This window comes from Cebidichthys violaceus, unplaced genomic scaffold (genome assembly GCF_023349555.1).
Source record: "Cebidichthys violaceus isolate CVI_PGR_0920_01 unplaced genomic scaffold, fCebVio1.0.p SCAF_30, whole genome shotgun sequence".
Lineage (NCBI taxonomy): Eukaryota > Metazoa > Chordata > Actinopteri > Perciformes > Stichaeidae > Cebidichthys > Cebidichthys violaceus.
In genome coordinates, this window is record NW_027176484.1 from 1,566,137 (window position 1) to 1,592,011 (window position 25,875).

Here is a 25,875-nt window from a genome sequence, read left to right on the forward strand (position 1 = left end):
CAAAAAACAACAAATTAAGACAAATGTAGCGAAATTCCTGGGAGCTACTGGCATGTAGCCTACATGCGCCGCCGTTGCCATCTTTCATGTTCTATTGTACATTTTCATTAATTTTGTGTTCTTTATACTATTCCACTGTTTATTGTCATGCACCAACTACAGAGTAAAAACCTCTTGTATGTGCAAACACATCTGAAAAATAAACCATTTCTGATTCTGGTGTGAATACCTCTTGGTTTTGAATTTGTATATTCAGTATATTTATTACTATTAAATTCATTAAATCGATTTTATTTTTGCTTTTATTGATACAACTTGTGGACATATATAGATATATATCTACACATCTATATATAAATATCGATAGATATAGACAATGTGCATAAAAGGGCATCACGGGCTCTCATCCTATTTCTTTCTTTCTTTCTTCTTCCGGGTTGTACGTAATGACGCAAGGGGAGCGTCATGTGCCGGGCGTGCCGCGTCATAACTTCCAACACAACAGCCGCTTCCTGGCCGGACCAGGCAGGCGCCTCAGGCCCCGTGAACCGTTACCCGCACATCAACGCCATCATTTACCGGTAAACAAACACACACACACACACACACCGCTGTGTAGAGCCGCAGCCGCCGCCGGTATGAGTGAATGAAAACGGCCGAAATCGAGGAGAAGTCCCGGGACTCTGGTGCTCTGGTGAGTTAAAGGGCTCTTCACTGGGATAGTCTGCAGAATGAATCACTGTGGAGCTTCTTCTTCTTCTTTCTTTCTCTCTTTAGTGTACAACAAGTACATATTAGCTTGGTGATACTTTGTTTTACTGTCTGTTGTTCTGTGGCTCCTCCATGATCACTGACACGTCCGCTGACACGCTGCTGACCTGCTGCCATTCATTCTCTCAACTGTAATCTAATTATAATCTAGCGGCAGTGACTGACGTCACCTCCATTTTTAACCAGCAACAAAGAGCAGAACCAGTGGTGGAGTCCTGACTAAGTACACTTACACAAGTGTACTTAGAAGTGGTCATCTTTAGGGTGTTAGTGCTGCTTGGTTCTGTTTGAGAGGAAACAAAGGAATTGTGCAAGTTTTTTTTCTTTTTTTCTGGGAATGTTACTAAAGACAGTAAAACTGCAAATTTGTAAATATTGCAATACTTTCATCAATCCCCGTTGTGTGACTTCCTAGTGACTTCCATTATTTACTTATTGGAAAATCTGTTCGTCAGAAGTAAAAAGATAACAAAATTGAGGTTTTTGTACTCTGAGTATTTCCATTCATTCGACATACTTCATTACATCAAATAAATATTGTACTTTATACTGTACTACATCTCAGAGATAAATATTGTACTTTTACTGTACTACATCTCAGAGGTAAATATTGTACTTTATACTGTACTTCATCTCAGAGATAAATATTGTACTTTATACTGTACTACATCTCAGAGATAAATATTGTACTTTATACTGTACTACATCTCAGAGATAAATATTGTACTTTATACTGTACTACATCTCAGAGATAAATATTGTACTTTTACTGTACTACATCTCAGAGGTAAATATTGTACTTTTACTGTACTACATCTCAGAGGTAAATATTGTACTTTTACTGTACTACATCTCAGAGGTAAATATTGTACTTTTACTGTACTACATCTCAGTACTTTTTACTCCAGCGACACTACAAACATATGATGATCTTATAGAATATGATGCATTGATGTACATTAAAGTAGCCAGCAGGATATAAAGGAGTTAAAATGCAACACACACACACACACACACACACACACACACACACACACACACACACACACACACACACATTAATGCAGCGGTAATACTAATCCAGATATAATATTATTATAGTAATTTTACTATTATTTACTTTGCTTTAAGTTTTGAGTGCAGGACTTTTACTTGCAGTGGAGTACTTTCCACAGGGTCTTATTAGTACTTTACTTAAGTAAAAGATCTAAATACTTCTTCCACCACTGAGTACAACTATGAAAGAATCATCTGCTTGAAATAAGACCCCGAGAGGAGAAATGTGGTTGTTGCAGCACAAGGAGAGAAATAAATACAGATAAATAGAGAAAGTAAACAAATATATAATGAGGGGTGAGTGAAACTAAAATCAGAATAGTATTTAAAGAGTTAAAATGCAGCAGTAATATAATACATCTGTAGTTACCGGGCAGGAAACAGTAACAGTATCCATGAATCCGTCTGTCCACAGAGAGCTCGAGGCTGAGGCGTAGCGACCGTGGTGATGGTGTTGGACTCGGGTGAAGTCTTCATGGATCAGGTCGAGGTTGAAAGCGTTGGGAGCAGCAGGGACCCGTTGGAGCCAGGTGTGCGAGCGCCCAGAACCGCCGCCACGTCCAGATCGCCGGCCAAACCGAGCAATGTCGCGAAGAAGGAGAAGGTGTCCCACAATGGACTTCCGGCCCAGACGAACAGCGGCCAGGTAGCGCAGAGGAGGCCCTCATCGTCATCGGGGGCCACGGCGAGACCGCCGCTCCGCCGGCCCCTCAGCCTGGAGATAACGCCCCAGCGCCTGCGATGGTCTCAGGAGCAGATGGCGGACAGGCGCATCGTGCAGCCGCCCTGGCGGAGCGGCACGGCCGCCCCGCCGCCTCCGGCTCGCAGCCTGACCAGCCCCAGCCTGGGCGCGGGCGGCTGGATGCGCCGCAGCGAGAGCACCTGCTCCGTCAACTACTCCCCGGGGCTCCGGGTTGGCAGGGGCCAAATGAGACCTGCCACTTCCCTGCCGCACATCGCGAAGAGGGAGATCAGCAGGAAGCCGTCCGTGCCCTACAGGCCCTGCTTGCTCGTCGCCCTCAGGCCTCTGAACCTGGAGCAGGAGAAGCAGACTTTCTTCCAGTCCGACTACAAGTACGAGCCTCAGTTTGAGTACGCACAGCCGGAGCCCAGGAGTGTGTTGGAGAAGTACCAAGAGGGTTCAGGCCTCTTCCTTGAACAGGTACAGTACCAAACCTCCACGGATCGCCTGTGAGTTCATCAGGCGACACCCTCCGGTTCTGTAGAGTGAAGCTGATGCTGAAGTGCGTTAAAGCTGCATTCTCTCTAATGACCATCAGGGGGCGACTCCTCTGGTTGTATAGAAGTCTAGTCTAAAATGACTCTACTTCTCTCTTGATTTATTCCCTCAGTAAACATTGTAAACATGAGTTTATGGTCTCAATCTCTAGTTTACAGTCTTCTTCAACACAGCATGATGTTCATTTAGTGAATTGATTCATTTAGTATGCTTTAGGGCGGGGCTACCCTGTGATTGACAGGTCGCTACCGCTACCAGGGCGGTGTTCGACGTCCCTTCACTCGGCAGAACCGGTGGTTTGCCGCCTGGTCACTCCGCCGTCTTCTAATACAGTCTGTGGAGTTCAAACGATGTCTATGATGACTTTTCTTGTCCTAACTGCAGGCGGTGGGAATCATGGAGTGCGTCCTGAAGAAGTTCGGCTCCTATGAGAACTTCGAGGAGGTGACGGGCGGCAGCGTGCTCCCGAAAAGTCAAGTGTGGGCCGCTGTGCGCAAATATTTGCAGAAAGAAGGCTGCGTGGGAGAGGTGAGTGTGACTCTCACGAGGTGGACAGGCGATGACATTAAACAATGGCTACTTTTTCTTTTCAAGTGTTCCAGAGAGTCCGGGGCATTGAGCCAGTGTAAACGAAGCCAGGATCTCGTGGAACTGAAGCAGCTATTTAGTGCATCTCCGGAATGGTTCTGGTCCAACGATGAAGTAACAACACGGCCGAATTTTTTTTAATCTATTTCAGCTTTTTCCACCTCAGGTCTGCGTCACATGTTCAAAGATAGCGACGTAGAGGAAATGCACTGCGGGGAGCGAAGCGTCTTCGATCTTGATTTTTGGACACGCCTTTAGAAGTTTACAGGTGGATTACCACACGTTTTATGTTTATTGACGTGCGTAACAATACAGAGAAGCAGTTGTTGGCAATGAAAATATAAAGATAATAAGAATCACACGTAAAAGAAGTAAAAGAATTAGAATTTGAGACTTAAAATACTGATACTGAAAAATGATTCTGATTTTGATATAGTCCCACTGCCCTATAAGTAAACAAAGGATCAGGTGTAATCTTCAGTCGGCACTAAACTCTCATTGTTTTGTCTCATCTCTTGTTTTGACCGTTTTTATGACAGTAATCCAGTGGAGGAACATCCTCCCCTCCCCTGGGCTGTTTAAAGGAATCTTTGAGGATGAATTAATGTGTTCATTGTGTTCATTTTGTTTACCTTCCACCCTCCCCGCCCTTCACCCCCGCGGGCGTCTGCTGAAGCCACCAAGTGTCCTCACTGCAGCGCACTTTGTTCCATGTTGCACAAGTCGAACATGCACGACCGCTCCTACACAAATACTGCAAAGTACACATTTGGAAGAAGAGCCGAAACGATTTGTCTACGGCGTGCTGCAGGAGGGAGTCCTAAAGACGCTGCTCGGTGCTTAACGCGACAACAGTTTCACACAAAATATTGATTTAAAAATGATTTTATTTCATTTTAAAAATGATTTTATTGCTTCAGCTAAAGACAGAAAAGTCGTCTAGCTGCGTATGGAGATCAGAACTGCGTCTGTTATCACAGCGGTCCGCTATAAAGGAATAACTGATTGTAGAATGCCGAAATTGACCAATCAGAACCGAGTATTCAGCGAAGCTGTGAAATGATTCCCGATATGAGTCCGAAAATTTTGGATATGAGTCCGAAAACCAGGAAATGAGACGTCATCGTTGCACTTCCTGTTTCCCATGTCTCATCCCATTTTTAACATTTTAACACACGTCAGTTTAAAACCCCTCTGGTGACTCCACAGCCTCGTTGTGTAAACTCTCACTCATGTGACCGTGGCGGAGCTCCTTCACAGTCCAGTGCCAGCGCTTTACCTCCGCTTATTGTTTTCATGCTTCAGAAATCATAAAGGTGTGGTTTATTATCTTGACGAACAAAACGTGTAAGAATCATAAACATTAAAGAGCTTATTTTCTGCAATAATCCAAAGGAAAAATCCCATTGGCTTTTAATATGTGTATATATACACACACACAGTATATACACAGTATATATACTGCCGCCATTTGCACTTTACTTTTCACGATTTTAGTTGTTTTCTGCTGCACTTTTATTAATGCATGCACACAAAATGTTTTATGTGCTTTTTTTTCTTAAACTTGACACTGATCTTGTCGAGTGACACAACAACAGCAGTCTCATTTACAACATCTGGCAGCACTTATTCTCTTAAAATAGAAACTGTTGATTGCGACTGAACAAGCTGAGCAACAAGCAGGACAAGAGGACGGAGGTCAGTGGTGACGGTGTTCGTGTCCGCAGGTGGTGGTGCGTCTGTCCGACGAGCTGCTGTCTCAGGCGGTGATGGTGGTGGAGAGCTGTCGGCCCACGCTGACCATCAACCTGGCCGGAGCTCGACAGCACTGGCTGGAGGGGATGCTGCGGCACGAGATCGGTACGCTGCAGCTTAGCCCACCGATTAACGCCGACGCTTCATGTGTTAAAGCTGCATTCTCTCTAGTGTCCATCAGGGGGCGACTCCTCTGGTTGTATAGAAGTCTAGTCTAAAATGACTCTACTTCTCTCTTGATTTATTCCCTCAGTAAACATTGTAAACATGAGTTTATGGTCTCAATCTCTAGTTTCAAGTCTTCTTCAATACAGCATGATGTTCATTTAGTACATTATGCTCCATTTAGAGTCAAACCTTAAGCTTTAATGACGCTACATGGTCGCCACAACAACATTTTTTGGTCACCTAAAAATGTCTCATTTTTAAAGTTTTAAACAGTTTGTGCCTCACATTGCTCTGACTCAATATGTAAAAACCAGGCAGCTGGTCAGTAGAGACAATGCACGTTTTAAGACACTTCCGCATTGTCTTCACTCTGCAGAACCAGAGGTTGCTTCCTGGAACATGCATATAAAATAATGATCAAATAAAAATTAAAAAAAAAAGGTCAAATAAAATCTTTTAACACTCCTCAGGTACACATTACCTTCGAGGGGTGAACAACAACCTGCAGCCGTGGTCCACCGCCGAGGGCAGGAAGCAGTTCGGCCTCAAGCCGGCCAATCCCACGGAGGAGGGCCTGGCCAGCCTGCACAGTGTTTTGCTACGGAAGCAGCCCTACCTGTGGCGCGCCGCCCTGCTGTACTACACGGTGTACCACGCCACCAGCATGAGCTTCAGCCGGCTCTTCGGCCACATCGCTCGCTTCGTCCAGGACCCGGACGTCCGCTGGGAGTACTGCCTGAGAGCCAAGAGGGGACAGACGGACACCTCGCAGCCAGGTAATCGCACGCACGCACGCGTGGGAATATATGAATGCCAGACTGTTTAATTACGCTGCACCTAATTTAATCCCTTTAACTTTTCAGCCATAACAAAGACTTTTGTGATGCCTTTATCAAACTAACAAATAACACTTTATTATTGTTGTTTGGCGTCATTCCAAGTTAATGGTCATCTGATGAATAGAAAGTCCTGAATAAGTCCTGACTAATATCTTTTAACAGGCGGCAACCTCCGGTTCTGCCGAGTGAAGCCAAAGCTGAAGTGTCTTAAAACTTGCATTCTCTCTAGTGTCCATCAGGGGGCGACTCCTCTGGTTGTATAGAAGTCTAGTCTAAAATGACTCTACTTCTCTCTTGATTTATTCCCTCAGTAAACATTGTAAACATGAGTTTATGGTCTCAATCTCTAGTTTCAAGTCTTCTTCAATACAACATGATGTTCATTTAGTACATTATGCTCCATTTAGAGTCAAACAGACCATAAAGCAGGGGATGCTTTAGGGGCGGGGCTACACAGTGATTGACAGGTCGCTACCAGAGACAATATTTAACAGCTGTGCAGAACATTTTTGAGAGATTTCGCTGACTAAAGCAAACTGAAAGTGTACATGTCTGCTCCATCAGTAATACACAGTTATACATGTGTTACACTTCCTGCATGTTGTGTGTTTCTGTCTCAGGGTGCTTCAGTAAAGACCAGGTTTATCTGGACGGGATCCTCCGAATCCTCCGATACCGAAGAACCATAGACTTCAAGATGTTGACTTCTTTAGGCAAGGTCAGTTTCGGCACCTTTAAATGATAAGAGCCTTTACTACCAATAAAGTAATAAACAAAACTACTGTATGTTTACATGCAAAAATACTGTAAGCAGGTAAAGAAATTTAATTTAATGGTTTATCTATTCAACCACATTCATAACTGTTTGGTCAAATTGTTGTATTGTGAACAAATGACCGGAAAAAAACTAAACTAAACTAAAACTTTATTTCTATACCGTCTTTAAAACACAGAGTTACACGTCGTTTAATGGTTTCACATAAATATACAAAACCATGAAATAATAATCATGACAAAACTCTATTAATAAAGCAAAGTGCAAAGTAAAAAACAATATAAGTATATATAATTCAAAACGTAAAATATAACAAGATAAAATAATTACATTTCTGTGAATAATCAGTCATAGAGAGACTGATAGAGATATAAACATAAAGAAATATAACAAAATAAGAAGTCCAACCTTAACATGCAGATGAGACATTTTTACAACGAAGTAGATAGTGTGCAGTGTCTGCCCTCTGCAGGGCTTTCTAGGTAAAGTCAGAAGTGATGTAGAAGATGTTAATTAAACACTTTAGGAGGGAAATATTTTAATGTATATCAATTATAGGAGAGAAAAGGTTCATGTGATATATTAATGTAGATGATTAAACTGTGATTGACATCCAAGGTTTGATGTCTTGAATAATACGATACACATTCTAGACTTCATTGTTTTATTGTAATACAGCATATTTAGGAAGTGTTCCTACACATACTCACTGCTGCATACATTTCACATCTTTCTTGAGTAAATGACTCTGTTTTGATTAAAATGAGCTACAGTACTATTTCATTTTAAAATGTGGAAATGATTAAACTTCAGTGACGCTCTGATAAACCTCCTGTTGGATGTATCGACTCATTTAATACTTAAAGTAGCTAAAGCTGTCTGACAAATGTCGATAAGTAGAATTATAAAGTTGCATAAAATGGAAACACTAAAGTAAAGTACTAGTACCTTGAATATGTACTCAACAACAGCACTTGAGTAAAAGCTGCACAGCGGCCTGTAAGTATTGTTTTAAGTTAAACTGTCCAATAGGTGATTCCCTCCACGGATAAACTCTTCTCCACGTCTTCAGGTGTCTTTCGAAGACGTGGAGATGTTGCGTCCTCTGGCGGTCCTCCCACGGACCAGAATCCCACACTTCATGCGAGACCAGGAACGTTACCTGCAACACCTGGATCACATCGTCGCCGTCAACGACCTGGACGATGCAGCGCTGCAACACCTGCTGCCCTAAACCCCCCCCCCCCCACCCCGATCCCATCCCATCCCATCCCTGCACCACCTGAATCCAAGAAGACGAAGAAGTTGGAGTACACAGACTGTTCATGTGGTGCATTTAATATCATTTCAAAACATCTAGTATTATCAATGCTTTATTTCTTTTTTTGTAAAACTTGAAAATGAACAAAAAGGGACATACACACTAACACCTCTATCTACATTTTCACTTTTGTCCAATGCATGTCCCCCCCCCCCCCCCCCTCGCCTTTGCTACTATGAAGTTACCTCAATACTGCAATTCTACCGATGTAACCGACATTATATATGTAGACTCGTACATAATCACTGCATCCAGCGCCTGTACAGGACACTGCTAACATGTCACGTACGGATTTAAACATGCTTTATTTATGCAATTATTTAAGTTTCTTTTTTTACTTTGAGAGAACAAACTGAATGTCTCTGGTATTAGCTTTATACATTTTTTTATTTCAAACATTGTTTTTAATGCCTTAGATTGTTTGCATTTAAAAAAAAAGGACACCAAGGACACACACATTTCAAAATCCCCAGGGAAGTAGTAACTGAGACCATGAATCTTTAAGAAATCAAGTGCCAGTGGACTCAGTCAAGTATTCAAACGTTCCCCAGGGTGTTTTTTTTTTTTAAGGTATCAGTGTTATTAAGAGACGATAATCAGCTGAGTTGTTAATGTCTTAATAGTGTCCTTGGTGGTCTTTTCACATCAATATGCTACTGTGATGTGAGCTTCCCCCCCCCCCCCTCTGCTGCAGAAGCCAAACTTTCTCATGCTACGTTAAAGGACTTTTTTTTTCTTGCAGAAAGTAAGACGAGACGATTGATAATCTCATGTCCGCCCGTTCAATATGTAGCTGAAGCATTGAGACCAAGAATTTAGAATCGGCTCGTCTGGCTCCATCCAAAATTTAAAAAACAACATTTGACAGTTTTCTAAAACCCTCCCTCAAGCAGCGATTTTCCAGTCGTAGCTTAGAAACTAACTGCACAGCACACGTTGAAGCTACTTGTTTATGCATTGGGCTCTAAAAAGATAAATACCCGTTTAAAAAGTTGTAGTTAAAAAGAATAATAAAACTAAAACCACAAGAACAAAGAATAAGGAAAAGATGTAATGTTGCATTATCTGCGCTAACATGCATTAGCATGTCCGGCTAGTAACTGAGCTTTACTTACATTAGCTAATAAGTTTAGTTTGTGTAGTGACGACCAGCACATCTACTGTGTAGTATTTCCCCACAGTGGAATTTATGCTAACAGAGTTTATGCTAACAGAGTTTATGCTAACGTTAGCGGCTCTGTCATTCTTAATACTGGAATTATATCTACTTGAAGTGTTATGTTTTGACTCTATATAAATGTAAATTTAATTTACACTTAAAAAACGCACCCAACTGTTGCCCAAACCAACCAATTTATGGAGCTAACGTTAGCTTAATTAGCTAGCTAGTCACAGCCTGCTTTCTGCTAACGTGGCTTTTCTTTTCGGTTAGCAACATCGACAGTCGCTGGCTAACCTCTAAAATGCTAATAACATCAATCATGATTTTTAAACTGTGTGAGAATGTAAAGCTAACGTATAGCACAGAGGGGTTACGAGCCATTCAATAAATCCACTGCATTTTCAGTCTTAATGCTAAGCTAACCAGCTGCAGCTTCATATTTACAGAGGGTGGTATCAAAATCTTCTCATCTAATTCTCTGCAACAAAGCGAATTTCCCCAAAATGTCGAGCTATTCCTTTAACATGTAGATAAACTGCCAAAGTGGCATTTTTTTTTTTTAAATTCTGGGTGTTTTTTTTCACCTGGACAGGAGTCCCTGGCTGAGGGGGAAGCGGGGGATGTTGTGGGCGTGCCTTCGATGGGCGTAGAGCTCATCTGCTGTAGCTAGCCGTGTGTTTGTAGGCTGCTTTTTACTGTGTTTTGACACTTAAAACGTCAGATGTCAAGTCGGGGGCATTCATTTTGGGCCGAGCCGTCTGCGAGCAGAATTAAAATCAGGATTTGGGCTAAACAGCAGCACTAGTTCCGGTTTTTAAACTTGACCAAAATGTGAATTCTACTTCTGTGATTATAAAAATGTTGAATTTGAGGATTGACATGTAATTGAAATTGATTCTGTTTACAATTGAAGCCATTTAGAAAGCAGACGTACGTTTTTTTTTAAAAATTGAGCAGGTGGTCATCAAACCTTCGGCCCGGATCCGCCTCAACGAATGCACCTATTTGTAACGCACGAATGTATAATGTTTTATGTTCTGGAAAAGACCTTGAAGTTCCAGTTTATTTATTAAAAAGTACACACACTTGATACGCTCTCTGGTCTCTTTTTAATGAAGCCGTGGATGACGTCGTCAATTGATTGTTTGCTTTGTAAAAATAGTGACAATTACCCAAAAGCCCAAAGTAAGGCTTGTTTTGTCCATCAGTCCAACCCTCAACAATTCTAATACACCAATATATATAATATATTCACATAAAAGTAGTGGAGTAAAAAGTACATAATTTCCCTTCATAAAAAGTGGCATGGGAAGGAAATACTCGAGGAAAGTAAAAGTACAGATTTGTACTTCAGTAAAAGTACTTGGTTATAGTCCACCACTGCTATCTGGACTGCAGGGACAGACATTGGATAACAGAAAAGTCCAACACGCTCATTTTTTTTAAATAAAAATGGTTTATTCTCTTTCAATATAGCTTTTGTTCTATCCGTAGCAGAAAAGAGCCTCCATGCCATTCAGTGCTAAAACTGGATCTCAGGTCACCACAGCATCGTAATGACGGACAAACGTCTTTACAGCACAACACTGGCTTGATACTGAACCAACAGTCACTTTGCTCATTTTAAAAACAGGTTGGAGGGGAGGGGAGGAGGGGGAGGGGGGTGTTGGGGGGCAGGAAGAGGAGGAGGAGGAGGGTGAGGGGTTCAGATCAGATTTATCTGTGACTCGGACCAAGCAGCTCAGATCCCCCCCCCCCCCCTCCCCCCACCCCGGGCTTTGTTGGAAAAAGTTTAATCCGTGCGTGTTTGTGTATTCTGCAAAACTGACATCTTGCATCCAGTATGGCTGTTGATGTGGAGGCAGAAGTTTCTGCCACGAAAAGGTCACAAGTTGAGGTAACAAAGATTCTTCCTGAGGAACAAAAACAGAGCGGTCACTGATCACCTGACTGAGGTTATGAGGAGGAGACACGCGTGTCGCACAGACAGGTATTTCAGTTATTTAGGCCACCCTAATTGATAAAATTGGGGTGGACAAAATAATAGAAACACCTGTAAATACAACAAAATACAATAAAAATGTAATCAACACCTCTCAAACTGTTAAAATTATTGCATGACTGTTGTATTAGACCGCATTAGTTTTAGCTAGAAGTACCTGATGAACTGGAAACTGTGTGTGTGTGTGTGTGTGTGTGTGTGTGTAAATAGATATAAGTTTCAAACAAACCTGCTCTCTGGTTATCATGTTGCATTGGAGCTGCTTATGGCCTTTGTGCCGTCTGTGTTGGCGTTCGCCTGTTCCTTCACCACAGGATCTAAAAAAGGGACAAGCGCACACGTCAGCTGACAAACTCAACCAGGTCTCGGGTCAATGAATCACAACACAGGTGTGTCTTTGTGCTGGTGCCCGATATCAGCTGAGCTTCACTCAGGTGTTTGTAACGTTTTATGCGGCGCCATCCGTTAAAAAAAACATGGGTTGTAATCGGGTTTATCTTGTACTAATCATATAATCATTTAAGTGCAAATGTCATTACTAAAAATATGATCCCTCAGCTGTTCCCAAAACACTCAACATAATATCATTTAACTGGGAACGAAATAACCCGGAACTAAGTGATATCGTAGCTTTCATTCACGTGATCTCAGGCTTACAAACCCTAAAAATGAAAAAATGTTCTCTCTTATGGATGCCTTTCAAACTCTAGTTATGAGATCTTACAATTATTTGTAACAAACCGGTTACAGTAGAGAGAAAACACTAATATGTATGTGACAGTTCCCTCAGCATTATGATTCAATAAGTGTCTCTCCATTGCCGTTTAATGTAGCCGCGGTGAGCGGCGCTGATATCCAGACATGCAGAAAGCGCTGCGTAAGCGTTTCATACTGACAGAAGTACGGGTGCTGCATGGCCTCGGCCGCCGTCAGCCTCTGCTGGTGGTCGTAGCGGAGCAGCTTGTCCAGCAGGTCCAGAGCCTCCGGACTCACCAGGTGCTGGTTCTCCGACTGGATGAACTGCTCCCAGCGCTTCCTCGTTTGCCTGGAAACACAAAACGCACGGAGCGTGTAATGGCTCAGTGATAACCGTCGCTACCCGAATCGCTTACAGAGACAGCATGAGATTAAAGGGCTTGAGGGTTTCTGCTGTTGGGCGTGAACGTCGTTTAAATACTCACTGTCCCAGCAGGTCTTTGAAGCGAGTGTCCAGTTCTATGTGGTATTTGTGCAGGTAACCGAAGAGCTCGTCGGTGCCGAGAACTTTAGCGATGCGGACCAGCTGGGAAAACAACGGCGGCACATTTAACACACCACCGTGGAGACATTTCATCACCAAGCAAAGACCTTTCTGTCAGAAGTCCTTGATTAGAGGTGAGAGTGTAACTAGAAGAGAAGCTGTGTTCTGTGAGCCCTTTACCTGGTCGTAGTTGTCCTGGCCATGAAAAAACGGTTCCTTCAGAAAGATCATGCTGGCCAACATGCAGCCTAGACTCCACATGTCCAAACTATAGTCATACATCTGGGGCAGAAACAGAAAAAAAAAAAAGAGTGTATCAGAGATTCATTTACAACACGGAGACCGTAACAGAATGTCAAGCCGGAGCGGAGCCAGCAGGTACCTGATAGTCCACTAGCAGCTCAGGGCCTTTGAAATAGCGGGAGGCCACCCTGACGTTGTATTCCTGAGCGGGATGGTAAAATTCTGCCAAACCCCAATCTATAAGACGCAGCTGTGAGGGTGAGGAAGGAACTCGTTAGTCTTCATCACAGCAGGCTCCTGCTGTTATTTTCACTCGTGCGTTTGAGTCGACAGGAGAAGAACAACACCGACGTATTTTCACCTTTTACAGTCTTCCTAAAATGTATGAAGGTTGAAAATAACCATAACATGCAACATAATGTATTTAAACTAAGACGGCGATGACTCCTATAGATGGATATTATGTTACTGTTATTTGATCTCAGATCTCCAATGATCCACTTCTCCAAATAATCACACGTGGAAAACAAACAATCCTTATTGTAACATTTCATTTAATGTAATTAACGACCGGTTACCTTTCTCATCTGGTGGTCGATCATCACGTTGTGAGGCTTCACGTCCCGGTGCATGATGCCCATACTGTGACAGTAGTCCAGAGCCTTGAAGGACACACACACACACACACACACACACACACACACACACACACACACACACACACACACACACACACACACACACACACACACACACACACACACATCAAAGTCAACAAGGATGTATCACTTGTTTGATTATACTTTATTATTCATGTATTCCAAACATTTCTTTTAAGAAAAATAGTCAAAAGCTGAATATCTCATCTTTAAATCACTATCTTTTTTTTTTACTACAAAACAGCAAATATTCACTATTTTATAAGCTGGAAACAGCAGACATTTTCCTTAATGAATAATCTAAATGATGAAATAATTACTGTATGGTTGTTGTTTTCTTACCTTGAGCAGCTCATACATGTAGTAACGGATATCGTAGTCTGTCAGCTTCTGGTAAAGCTCCTGTGGAACAACACGAAGAGGACAAAGTGTTTAGAAGAGAAGCCGGCAGCTCCACCGGCGTCTACGCCTGAGCGACATTTAAACCGGAGGGGATATTAATGCGCGTTATTAATAATGGACATCAATGGTAGTTCTGCATGTTTGATGTCGGCCAAAACTTAAGTACCTTAAAATCTGTGTTATTGATGCACTCAAAGACAAGCGCTGGAGTTCTGGACTGCAAAGAGAGGACAACACAAGGGTTAACTGAGGAGCAGCAGCAGGTAGGTGGAGATCATTATCTCACACACACACACACACACACACACACACACACACACACACACACACACACACACAGTTACACGCATGACTGGATTATCAGTGCCGGCGTGTCGACATGCAGCAGAGCGGCGGCAGGAACCGGACTCACCACCGGGTCTTTGACCGTGTCCACCAGGCGGATGATGTTGGTTCCTCCGCGCAGGTTTTCAAGAATTTTGATTTCCCGTTTGATCTTCTTCTTCTTGACGGGCTGCAGAAAAAAAAAAAAAAAAAAAGACAACAAGAAAAAAAATAAAATTCAGACGGACAGTTTTGACTTTTCTACGACGACGATCATCTGCTGTGAGTGAGAGCTCACAGAGATCACTACAATATTTAAGAATGGTGTGATGGAGGAGGTTTCAGGCTCACCTTGAGGATTTTCACCACCACTTTCTCATTGTTGGTCACATTTATGGCCTCGAACACTTCACTGTACTTTCCTCGACCCAACTTGCGCACCAACTGGTAGTTGTCTTGATTGCTGAAAGAGACGCGTCTGATCACGACCAAACACTTCACATGATCTTTAAGTTGAAAGATGTTATATGATCTGCAGTATCACCGTATTCTAGCTTCCTGTGTTTATTAATATGTTAACACTTAAAAGGTGTTTAAAAATATGAGGCCAGATGTTTTCAGTAAAAACTATCTATGAGGCAAAATCATGATTCTGTTATGAATGAATGTAAGTCAGACTCTAGACTTCATTATTTATATATATATATATATATATATATATATATATATATATATATATATTCACTGAAATAAAGCCTATTCAGTAAATTAATATTTACATTTTCAAAAGTCACTTATTCTACATTTTTTTGGGTCATTTTGGGGTATTTGCTATTGATATAACCTTGAGGATATCTCTGATACATACTCAGACAGCATGGTTTAATTTAAAAAATAAATAAATTATATTTTAAACATATTGAACAGTTTTTAAACTCGGTGATGAACATCTAGAAGCAGGACTCCAGGTGTGACGAGAGGAGGCGGAGTCTGTCTGAGCATCATGTAAGCAGTCAGTCGATGGACAATGTTTCCCCTCATGTTGAATTAACGTGAAGATGTCGGCCGTGTTATCTGCCCACAGAATAGCTTTTGTTGCTGTTGTTTACATTCATTATGATGCAAATGGTCCACGACTGAATTTCGTTGCGCCTCCCTGTGTTGCATAACGGCAATAAATGACACTGATAAACGTACTGCTTACTCTTCACACACGTGTTGTCATGTTGTGTGCTTAATGTGAATCTGTAGAGAGAATAAAACCCCATGCAGCCGTACCTCCAGTTGGGCACGTGTGCGTCGTAGTCCCAGTACTCTCTGTTCTTCTGTGTGTTGACATCGGTGTACACCCGAGCCTTGCTGCTGGCCGGCGTGGATCCGGGCATCGCTAGCTGTGCGGCTCCGCGTCGGCGACCGTCGCCTCCCTCTGAACGCTTCTGGGCTCGATACTGGAAGGCGGCGCAGCGACTCTCCAGGATGTGCGGCGGCGGCTCTAAGGAGATGCCCGCGCGGTGCTTACCATCGGCTTCGGCTGCTCGCGCCCTCAAGTGAAAGGCGTCAGGCCGGTCGGACGCGGCTGCGGTGCAGACTGACAGAGCTACGATGACCGAGTGTGTGAAGCCCCTGAGCAGGATGTTAGGCAGGATGGGATGAAGAGCCGCCAGCTGCAGGGAGAAGAGGAAGAGGAGGACGAGGGTTAGGACAGACGTGAAGGTAACGAGGAGTCTGAGGTGGTCCGATCTCAAAAACTTGAGATGATATTTCTTGTACGCAGGTCTGTAACTTTCATTATTATATTCTCCACGAATCACTTGGTCTATAAAATGTTAAAAAAAAAACTAAAAATATAATTTCCCTAATTCTTTGTTGTCGCACTGTTGTGTTGCAAAACTGGTTATCAGAGTAACAGCGTTAACTGTTTTTAAAAACCCAGTTTAGGATTTATGAAAACTGAAAACAAGATTTTACTACCGTGTCTCCATCTAGACCACATCAGAGACCAAAAGCTACCGTCCTTAGACTTGTCAAACCTAAACTAGATGAACGCGGAGACCTTAAACACGGCCTGAAAATACCTTGCGAGACAGAACAAACTTTGCGACACAGTGTCACATTTTGAATTCCTGTGAGATAATGGGGGGGAAAAATTGCGTTCGCTGCCGTTTCACCATCCAGACCACATCAGGCTGTAATGTTAAAACAACTGAACTCTGAGTTGATCAACATAGAGACTCTAAACACCGTTTGAAACCCAGTTTCAAATGTGTGAAACAAAAGGGGCTATTTTTGACCGTTTTCAATCATTTGAATCAATTGTTTGAAATTCCTTTCTCAGATTTGTGAAACTTCTTTTAATGGCCATTTGACTGCATATTCTCCATTCAGATTACCACAGACCAGGTGTAGACCAACACGGTACTTAAGAGCACCGGGTTAACATAAACACTCTAAAGACAGCTGTTTAAAACCCAGTTCCATGTTTGAGATACTTAAAAGAAAAGGGTCAAAACAACCAAAATAAATCCCAAAACAACAGTACTTAGAATTGTCAAAACTGGACTACATTAACAGAAACATATGCAAAGTTACATATTTGCGATACGTTAAAAGTGACAGTTTCAACTTTTTTCTATTGAACTCTAGACATGGTTGAGAGCTAAAAATCTCCTTTTTGGGCCATTTCAACTGCATCCAGAACACAACTCACAAGGTGCAAACCACAGCTGTCACACCTGGGCCAGATCATCATATAAATACAATAAAGACTGTTTAAAAAACCCAGATCATGGTTTGTGAAACCTTTAATCTCTCTGTGAAAAACAGACAAAATAGTGATTTCACTGCATTGTTTTTTTTTTTTTACTAGGCCACAATAAACCAGGCCTAACATTAAAAACACAGTATTTAAACTCATCTATTTTGGACTAGATTAGCATTGAGACTCTGAAGACTGTTTAAAACCCAGTTACAGGTTTCTGACACTTTAAATCTCTCTGTGAAAAAAAGGAAAAAAATAGAGATTTTGCTGCATTTTCTCTAAACGGACCACTTTAGACCAGGCCTAGGTTTAAAAAAAACAAATCACTGTATTTAGACTCGTCTACTCTGAACTAGATTAGCATGGAGACTCTCGGGTGTCATGTCTAATTATATACATACATATATATATATCAAATCTCGTTATCACAAACCATTTTAATATCTAGTAGACCTCATAACCGTGGAGCCCGTCACGACTCTTAAGGCTCTCCGGGGCCTTTTTCTCACCTTGGCCACATAGCTATAGTTCACACCTAAATGAGCTACTAGTTAGCATTAGCCTAGCTGGTTACCACAAAGTTATCTTAACGTGTTTAACCAATCAGTGAAGACTTAGCATCGTTTACGGTAATTGTCAGCTAACGCTAACTAGCTAGTTGACCTAGCAACAACACACGAAATCACGCAAATATATATATATTAAACTCGATTGCTGCAATGCAGATAGCACATAGATAAGCACGTGTGTGTATTTTGTACAATAATATATATATAAATATGTACATATATACATAAACTATTTATTAGTGCCGTTTTGTGACAGTGTGAAATCAATAAACGGAGAGGCTAAAGCTAGCCGGCTAACCTCGTCGTAGAAATATCCGCGAGCTCGGAGGAAGTCCGCGCGACATGAACGTTAGCTCCTTTAGCAACTCGTTAGCAACACTCGCTAGCAGTTACGTTTGTTCTCTCCGTGGAAGTGACGTAGCGCCTCCAGATTGCACGTTATGGATGATGTGTGAATATATCAGCAGTATCGGTGATGTATTGATCTCATCGGATGGGTGGTGGAGGTACATCTATAGCAGCGGTTCGTTAGCAGAACCACCGGGATGCTGTTCTTCTTCTTCTGCGGTAAACATCACCCGGATGTGAATCAACAAGCGCAAGTGACCTGAGAATAATACAAAATAAAATGAAATATTTCGACTATATTGGAAACGGATAGAAGACTGGTTCAGACAAATTAATGTATCTTTCGAACACATGTCACATGTAGATGTAAGAAACTAAAAAATGTCCTGATTAATTTAATATATTTTTAAATTAATCAGATTTCCCTTTTTTTAACAATTTTTTAATATCATTTTTATGTATTTTTTATCAGCAAATTTCTTAGTTTTTTAAACCATTTTTAAAATGTATTTTTAATTAATCAACAGATTTCTTAGTTTTTTAAATATGTTCAATATATTTTTAATTATTTTTCTAATGAATCAGCAGATTTCTTAGTTTTTCACATCTACATGTGACAAGTGTTCGAAAGATAAATTAATTTGTCTGAACCAGTCTTCTATTCGCTCCCAATATAGTTGAATTATTTCATTTTATTTTTATATATTTTTGTACATGTAGATGTAAAAAACTAGGAAATCTGCTGATTTATTAAAAAATATATTAAATATTTTTAATATATATAAAATATATTTTAATGCTTTTTAAAATTAATTTACACTAAATCTGAAAAGTAACTACTTATATCAAGTACATGTAGTGGAGTAAAAGTACAAAAGGCTAATTAGCCTCTGAGATGTAGTGGAGTAGAAGTATAAAGCACCAACAAATGGAAATACTTGAAGTACAAGTACCTTCAAATATTAGAACTGACTCTTTCTATTTTTAAAAAGGCTGTCAAAACCTTTTCTTACACAATCATCTGTTTATTTGACTGAAGCAAAAGAAAAATGTATTTTCTTCTCCAGAGTTCTTTATCGGCTGACATTTACAAATAAGATGAAAAAATATCATTATTGGTAAAACTGCTGCAACAGCTGCTGTTAATGTGGAGGGTTAAGTTGTGATGAATTCATTGTTTAGTATGTATTCATTTAGAGTAATTCTGAAAAAATCTTATTCCCAGTTGAACTTTTTGGAACATTCCATCTTTAGCTAGTGAATAAATATATATATATATAAAAAAAAATGCTTTTAGAACTTCATTGTAAGATCATCACAATAAATAATATGAATGTAATAGTTTTAAGTGAACTGAGGAATGTTTTTGCAGTCACAACCTGCGTACAAAATGATTTCATTTATCTGACACTATATTGATAATCAATTAATAATTTCCAACAAAAGTTCCATCACTTACTAACACCAGGTCCTTTCTTGCTGCTTCATTTCTGATGTTATGATTGTAAACTGACGTCACGTTGGACTCTGGTAAATTAGAACAGTTTCACTGTTTTATGTCATCTTACGGGCAAAACGATCAATTGAGAAAATAACATTGCGTATTACTTGAAAATGATTCATATTTAATGGTTGCAGCTGATTTGAATGAACAGACGTACAGGTAGTGACTCCGCTGGGATGAAAACAACGAGCACCTTTATTTTCATAAGGGTGGTTTATTTGAACGGTCTGTATACAGTATGAACAGGAGTCTATATCGATATCCACGCCTGTGAACCCAACGCTTCACAACACTCCTTCAGGTCTTTGAAGCGGACTCACCAGGACAGGACTTCCACCGTGGCACAACCACACAGCCACACAGCCCCCCCCCCCCTAAGAATCCCTCTGTTCCATGACGTCTAACCTCCAAAAACCTTCTTTTAAATATACTGCAAATATTGTGAATATAGAAATCCACACAGTAAACTAAAGTACACACGTTTTACTTTATGCCCGACATAAAACAGCAACTTCTCGAGGCTACTCTTGATTAATCTGCTGAACGGTCCGGTCTGCACCAGAACGAGGGATCCCCTGTGAGGACGTAACAAGGCCAATTCTTAAAAAAAAAAAAAAAAAAAAAAAAAAAAAACATTAAAAAAAAAGAAGAAATCTTTAAAAAAACATTACTTTTGTTAGATCTATAGCGCACGGTAACTAACGCAGCAAAAGTCTGTGGCAGGTGAGCAATATCATAACGCTTTGAAGTGTCGTCGGGGTTAAACCGTGTAATCATCCGTCCGGTACTGCAACTAAAAGTACTTGCAAAATACTGCAAGCTCATTCAGAAGTGAATACAAAAGCAGGTAACATAAGCACTATACAGTTTTTCAATGTTTACATGAGCATATACACACAATCTATAATATAACAGAGTAGACTATGCCATGAATCAGTAGTCATAAATATTACATTGTGCACGTTCTATTGCACATGTCAAGTGTTCGTATGACATGATAGGGTTGGTTAGTTACCTAGATGTCATTTGTTTTTAATACAAAGATGCAACAACACAGATTTCAAAGGACACGGGCTATACATTTTCACAAATCCACTTTTTCTTCTTACTCTTAGGATGTTTTTCCTAAATAAACCAAAAACCTATAATACAACAGTGATATTAAAGTGTGATAAATATTCATGCACAAACAGATGATACTACCTAAGATCTAGTATGTGAAAAGATACTGCTGCACAAGCCAGCCACTGCATACGGATGGGAGTCTTTTTTTTTTTTGAAGCTAAACTGGACATAATTATTAACAAAAACACAAAAAAACTAAACAAAGTGATTGGTAAAAAAAAAAAAAAAAAAAGGCACATGGATTTCAGAGGAGCGAACACGTGAGCGCGCGCACACACACACACACACACACACACACACACACACACACACACACACACACACACACACACACACACACACACACACCGGAAGTTTCCTCCCAGCTTTCTCAACAACACAATCAACAGATACAAAACAGACGATCACATGCAGCCACAGAATAGGGTCGCACACTCGGCACCAAACTCAACTGTGATCTTCACACATCCGACGCCTTTTCTTTCTTTTTTCTTTTTTTTTTCTCCTCCATTCTGTTAAAGTTTTTTTTAATCCATGTGTTCCAAAATAAGACGAGGAACCCTAATCGCCCTCTGTGGATATATGGTGCTTTGTCATTTACTCAACTAAAAAAGGGGTGAGGATGAATTCAGTCTTGATACATAATTAAAAAAAAAAAAAAAATCATTAAAACGTAATTATTGGGTTGCGTGTAATAAACTACAGATGGGAGAGTGGAGGCTGGCACACGTTGCTTTGAAAGGGGGGGGGGGTGTGAATGTCATGTTTGCTGCCCGGGACTGAAGAGCAGTTCGGTTCATGGGATGCACTGAGCTTCGGGGAAACTCTCCCCCTCAGCGGTGTGCTGGACCGTGTGCTCCTGCAGAGCCGTGAGGTCCACGAAACGCTCTCCGCACCACACGCACTTGAACTGCGTCTCCCTCGAGTGCACGCTCTGGTGCTTGGCTAGGTGCTCGCGCTGCTTGAAGCTCTTGTCGCAGTTGGCGCACTTGAACGGCTTCTCCCCGGTGTGAACCCGGCGGTGGCGCTGCAGCTCCGACGAGTACCTGAAGCGCTTCTCGCAGTCGGGACACTTCAGCGGCTTCTCGCGGGTCGGGTCGCAGCGGTGCTGGACGAACTCGGAGGACGACACGAAGCGCTTGTCGCACAGGGAGCACTTCAGCGGCTTCTCCGTGCAGTGAGAGTTCTGGTGGCGCTGCAACGTCGAATTCTTCTTGTAACCTTTGCCGCAGACGTCGCACTTGTAGGGCTTCTCCACCTCGCCGCCACATTTGTGCCTCAGCAGTTCTCCCGATTGGCTGAAAGACTTCTGGCAGGACGCACACTTAAACAGACTCTCCATACCGTGAACCTGCTGGTGGTAAAGCAGGTGGGACGGCTGAAGGAACCCCTTGTCGCAGAGGTTACACTTGAAAGGGCGGTCGGCTGGATTCTTGTGAGTGCGACGGTGGCGTACGAGAGCGTACTGCTGTTTGAAGCTCATCTGGCACTCCTCGCACTGGAAAGGTCGCTCCTCCGAGTGGGTGCGCTCGTGCTGCCGCAGGTCAGACGGGCGCTTGAAGCTCTTCCCGCAGGAGCCGCAGCGGAAAGGTCTCTCCCCCTCCGGCTGGCACTGGTGGTGCAGGAGCTCCGACGACTCCTTAAAGTGCATCTCACACAAATTGCACTTGAAAAGGTGCTCGCCCGAATGAGCGTACATGTGCCGCACAAGGTGAGAGCGGTGCTTGAAGCTCTTCTCGCACACGGCGCATTTGTACGGCCGCTCGGAGCTGTGCGTGCGCTGGTGGTGCGCCAGGTGTGACGACTGGCTGAAGCTTTTGTCGCAAGTGTCACATTTGTACGGCTTCTCGCCGGTGTGCACTCTCTCGTGGCGGGTCAGCTCTGACAAATGCCGGAAGGACTTGTGGCACACGGAGCACTTGTACGGCCGGTCTGGCGCAGAGGCCTCGAACGACGGAGGAGACGAGGCACTGATCGCCGCGCCGCCACTGGACGTCTCACCGGTGGAGGGCTGCTGGGGGTTGGCGGCCGACGAGGTCGGGGTGACGTTTCCGGATCCCGGCCGGTACGTTTTCTCACAGATGGAGCACTTCATCGGGTTGTTTCCATTGCCGTGCGAGTTGTGATGCTGGGCCAACGAGGTGAGCAGAGAGAAGCCCATCTTGCACACGCCGCACACAAAGGGCTTCTGCTCCACCTGCACGCACTGGTGCTCCAGCAGGTCCGTCGCCTGGCTGAAGATTTTCATACACTGGGTGCACTGGAAGGATCGGTCTTGGTTCACCATGCACTGGTGCTCGTGAGGGTTGGCCAGGTGAGATATGTCGTGGCCACAGGCGCCGCACTTGTGCCCTCTCTCGCCCCCTACCTGCAAGGAGGGCTGCTGGGCTAGAACGGTGTTCTGCTGGCCGTGCTGCGGCTGCTGCAGCGAAGCATCCGGCTGCAGGACCACTCCGTACACGGTGCAGCCCAGAGGGTTGTCGGCTCCCTGGGGGAGCGTGTGCACAACCGAGGGTGGAGCCACTGCATGTTGCTGCTGCTGCTGCCACGCCTCCGTCATCCTTCCACTTCGCATGTAGGGATTCAGCTCTCAGCAGATGAGGGGTGGGGGGTTTCAGCGTTGAACTGAAAAGGGTGGATGTGGTTTAAAAAAATATATATATGGTTGGCAGCACACAGAGTAGCTGAGTGCTGTTTCTGTGTTTACACACTTCCTTAGAGACAGGTGAGAAAATCTAAAAAAGGGGAAAAACAAAAGCATACACAACAAATTACAAAGTTGATAATATATTATTGTAAAAAAAAAAAAAAAAAAAAAAAAAAAAGTATATACAATACAGGGTGTTAATATGAAAGTGCAGGGCAAATGAGCTGCCAGTGTCCAACAAGATCCATCATAAATAGAACCACAAGAGACAGGAGCACTAACTTATGAGGCGGATGATTACACTTCAGTAAAGGGAAGGTGCTCTATCCAGTGTTGGAATAATGTGACACCGGTGTAGGTAAAGTCTCGTTTGTTGTGAGAAATTAAACTGAAACAACACCACTTATGCTAGCTTGAGAGGCCTAAAGCTCGTTCTTCGGTTATTCGGGAAACACATCTTAAAGTACTATGCTCATATTATTATGTGTTAAAATAAAATAACACGGTGACACGTACAGACCCAACGCACCCTTCCTGTAACGGAAATCCGCAAAAAAAAAAAAAAAACGTCAAGAGAATAACGCTTGACAAGAATTGGGCTCGGTCTATATCCTGAAACGCGAAGCGGTCACGTAATCCTCAGTTAAATATGTATTTTAAACGTTAGCTACGTGAGGCAAATGTCTTTATTATAGCCATATTATTTAGCTGGAGATGTATGGCATTTCCCCCACATGTTTATTTAATGCCATCGTTTCTGTTCCAGGAGGAAAGAGACGTTAGCTTGTCAGCGAAGCTAGCTCCTAGCTGTTAGCTTCGGCAGCGAAGCTAACAAGCTAACTGCTAACCGCTGGCTTCAGCTAATGTTACTAAACAACCGGACTTCCTTCGAGATTTATCACCCGCTATATTACATTATTAAAACATGTAAATACTTGGATTTGTTTGCCCTATAAGCAGTCATTAAAAAACATACTACAACGAGGTAAAAAAGAGGTTTCTGAAGGGCCACAATAACTGGTTTTAACCGTTAGATACGAGCCTTCGTTTGCAAATATACCCCAGATCAGACTAGGCCTCCACCGGAGCTGCGGAGGGAAAATTCACCTCCTCCAACTGGAGCCTCGCACAACTGCAAAAAAAAACAGCATTTACAATAATACAAATAATAAAACACGATGACTTACTGGATGGTTTGCACTGCCTGTCTTCCAGCATTAGGTTGCCCAACCGTTAGGTGTATTTAGGACTCGGAGGACCGGCGTTGGTTGCGGTTGAAGCCGGACGCCATCCTCCAGCAGACGGACGGACACCGGAAGCCGCCACGCAGTGAGCTGTCGCCGCTGCGGAGCTCCATGCCGGAGGTCCACCCAGGAGCGCCTCCAAAAAACAACCCGAGGTAGAGATAAACTGCTCTCCGGGTTAGTTTTAAAGAGCATTCACACAAACACAATATGAGCCGTAAAAGATATTAGCAAATATAATGTCTTAAATGTGACAGTAGGGGGGAGTGTTTCTCTCTCCTTCAAGCATTGTAAACACTGAGTAGTCTCCACTGACATGTTCACTCATCTACACATAAAACACACATTACTAAAACATAAGTTTGATATACTATAACTATATTATCATATCTTGAATTCATAATATCGGTATCATCTCACAAATCTCCTATTTTTGGAGTTACGACTGCTATATTCCTTTTAAAATGTATATGACACCTTAAAGTAGAAGGTGAGCTCTTTATTGTAATTACAATAACCTGTAATGACAAAATATACAATACATTATAGTTCTTCAGTGTAATAAACTACCCAACATGTGGTTGTAAGTAGAAGTAAAGTGGTTCTACTGCAAGATTTAAAAAAATAATGAGTAAATCAACAACAAATAGTAGTTTTTCAGTAAAACTACTCAACAGTATATGAAATACTTGCTCCCGCTACATTGAAATTCCTCTTACACATGAATGCATCAGTGATAGTATTAGGATATTATTATGTGTACTGTAGTATTTTTAATATTTGGTATACTTTTTCTTGAGTTGAGGATCTAAATACTTCTTCCACCACAGTATTATTTTTTATATTTATATATCTAAGATTGTCCATAATCATCCCATAATGAAAATACACATTTATGTATTTTGTATTTTATTTTGTTATATTATGTTATATTTTATTATATTAGTCGTGATATAAAATGAGTGGTGGAATGTAACCAGTATCTTTAGCAAGTACAATTTTGAGGTACTTGTACTTGAGTAGTTTTTTTTTTTTACTGCACTAAAGTAGTTGGTAGTTTTTATTTATTTGACAACTTTGGTTACCACTGACTTGCAGATTTAATGAGACAATAGAGTATAATTAATTAACAGTA

The 25,875-nt window shown here is 42.0% G+C and overlaps 3 protein-coding genes across 5 annotated transcripts; 1 reads left to right on the top strand and 2 right to left on the bottom strand.

Annotated features, from left to right (window-relative positions):
• Positions 1-489: 489 nt before the first annotated feature.
• On the top strand, positions 490-10,765 carry kiaa0895l. Of its 2 annotated transcripts, none has more exons than XM_068724283.1 (7): positions 490-694; positions 2,243-2,989; positions 3,452-3,595; positions 5,383-5,515; positions 6,049-6,354; positions 7,038-7,135; positions 8,265-10,765. In XM_068724283.1, the coding sequence occupies exons 2-7, from the start codon at positions 2,276-2,278 to the stop codon at positions 8,424-8,426; spliced, it is 1,557 nt and encodes a 518-aa protein (XP_068580384.1). In that variant the 5' UTR covers positions 490-694; positions 2,243-2,275; the 3' UTR covers positions 8,427-10,765. The 2 variants fall into 2 exon arrangements, with proteins under 2 accessions (XP_068580384.1, XP_068580385.1); XM_068724284.1 differs by having other exon boundaries at positions 490-581.
• Positions 10,766-11,111: 346 nt separating this feature from the next.
• Positions 11,112-18,447, bottom strand: csnk2a2a (casein kinase 2, alpha prime polypeptide a). Its single transcript, XM_068724285.1, has 13 exons — positions 18,171-18,447; positions 15,824-16,209; positions 14,897-15,008; positions 14,634-14,735; positions 14,388-14,438; positions 14,162-14,221; positions 13,739-13,822; positions 13,300-13,410; positions 13,098-13,199; positions 12,859-12,959; positions 12,574-12,722; positions 11,907-11,994; positions 11,112-11,588 (listed from the first exon to the last, which is right to left on the bottom strand). The coding sequence occupies exons 2-12, from the start codon at positions 15,928-15,930 to the stop codon at positions 11,921-11,923; spliced, it is 1,053 nt and encodes a 350-aa protein (XP_068580386.1). The 5' UTR covers positions 15,931-16,209; positions 18,171-18,447; the 3' UTR covers positions 11,112-11,588; positions 11,907-11,920.
• Positions 18,448-19,901: 1,454 nt separating this feature from the next.
• On the bottom strand, positions 19,902-24,825 carry LOC137882221 (zinc finger protein 319). Of its 2 annotated transcripts, none has more exons than XM_068724409.1 (2): positions 24,684-24,825; positions 19,902-23,474 (listed from the first exon to the last, which is right to left on the bottom strand). In XM_068724409.1, exon 2 carries the CDS (start codon positions 23,422-23,424, stop codon positions 21,646-21,648), a length of 1,779 nt encoding a protein of 592 aa, XP_068580510.1. In that variant the 5' UTR covers positions 23,425-23,474; positions 24,684-24,825; the 3' UTR covers positions 19,902-21,645. The 2 variants fall into 2 exon arrangements, with proteins under 2 accessions (XP_068580510.1, XP_068580509.1); XM_068724408.1 differs by having other exon boundaries at positions 19,902-23,584.
• Positions 24,826-25,875: the final 1,050 nt, after the last annotated feature.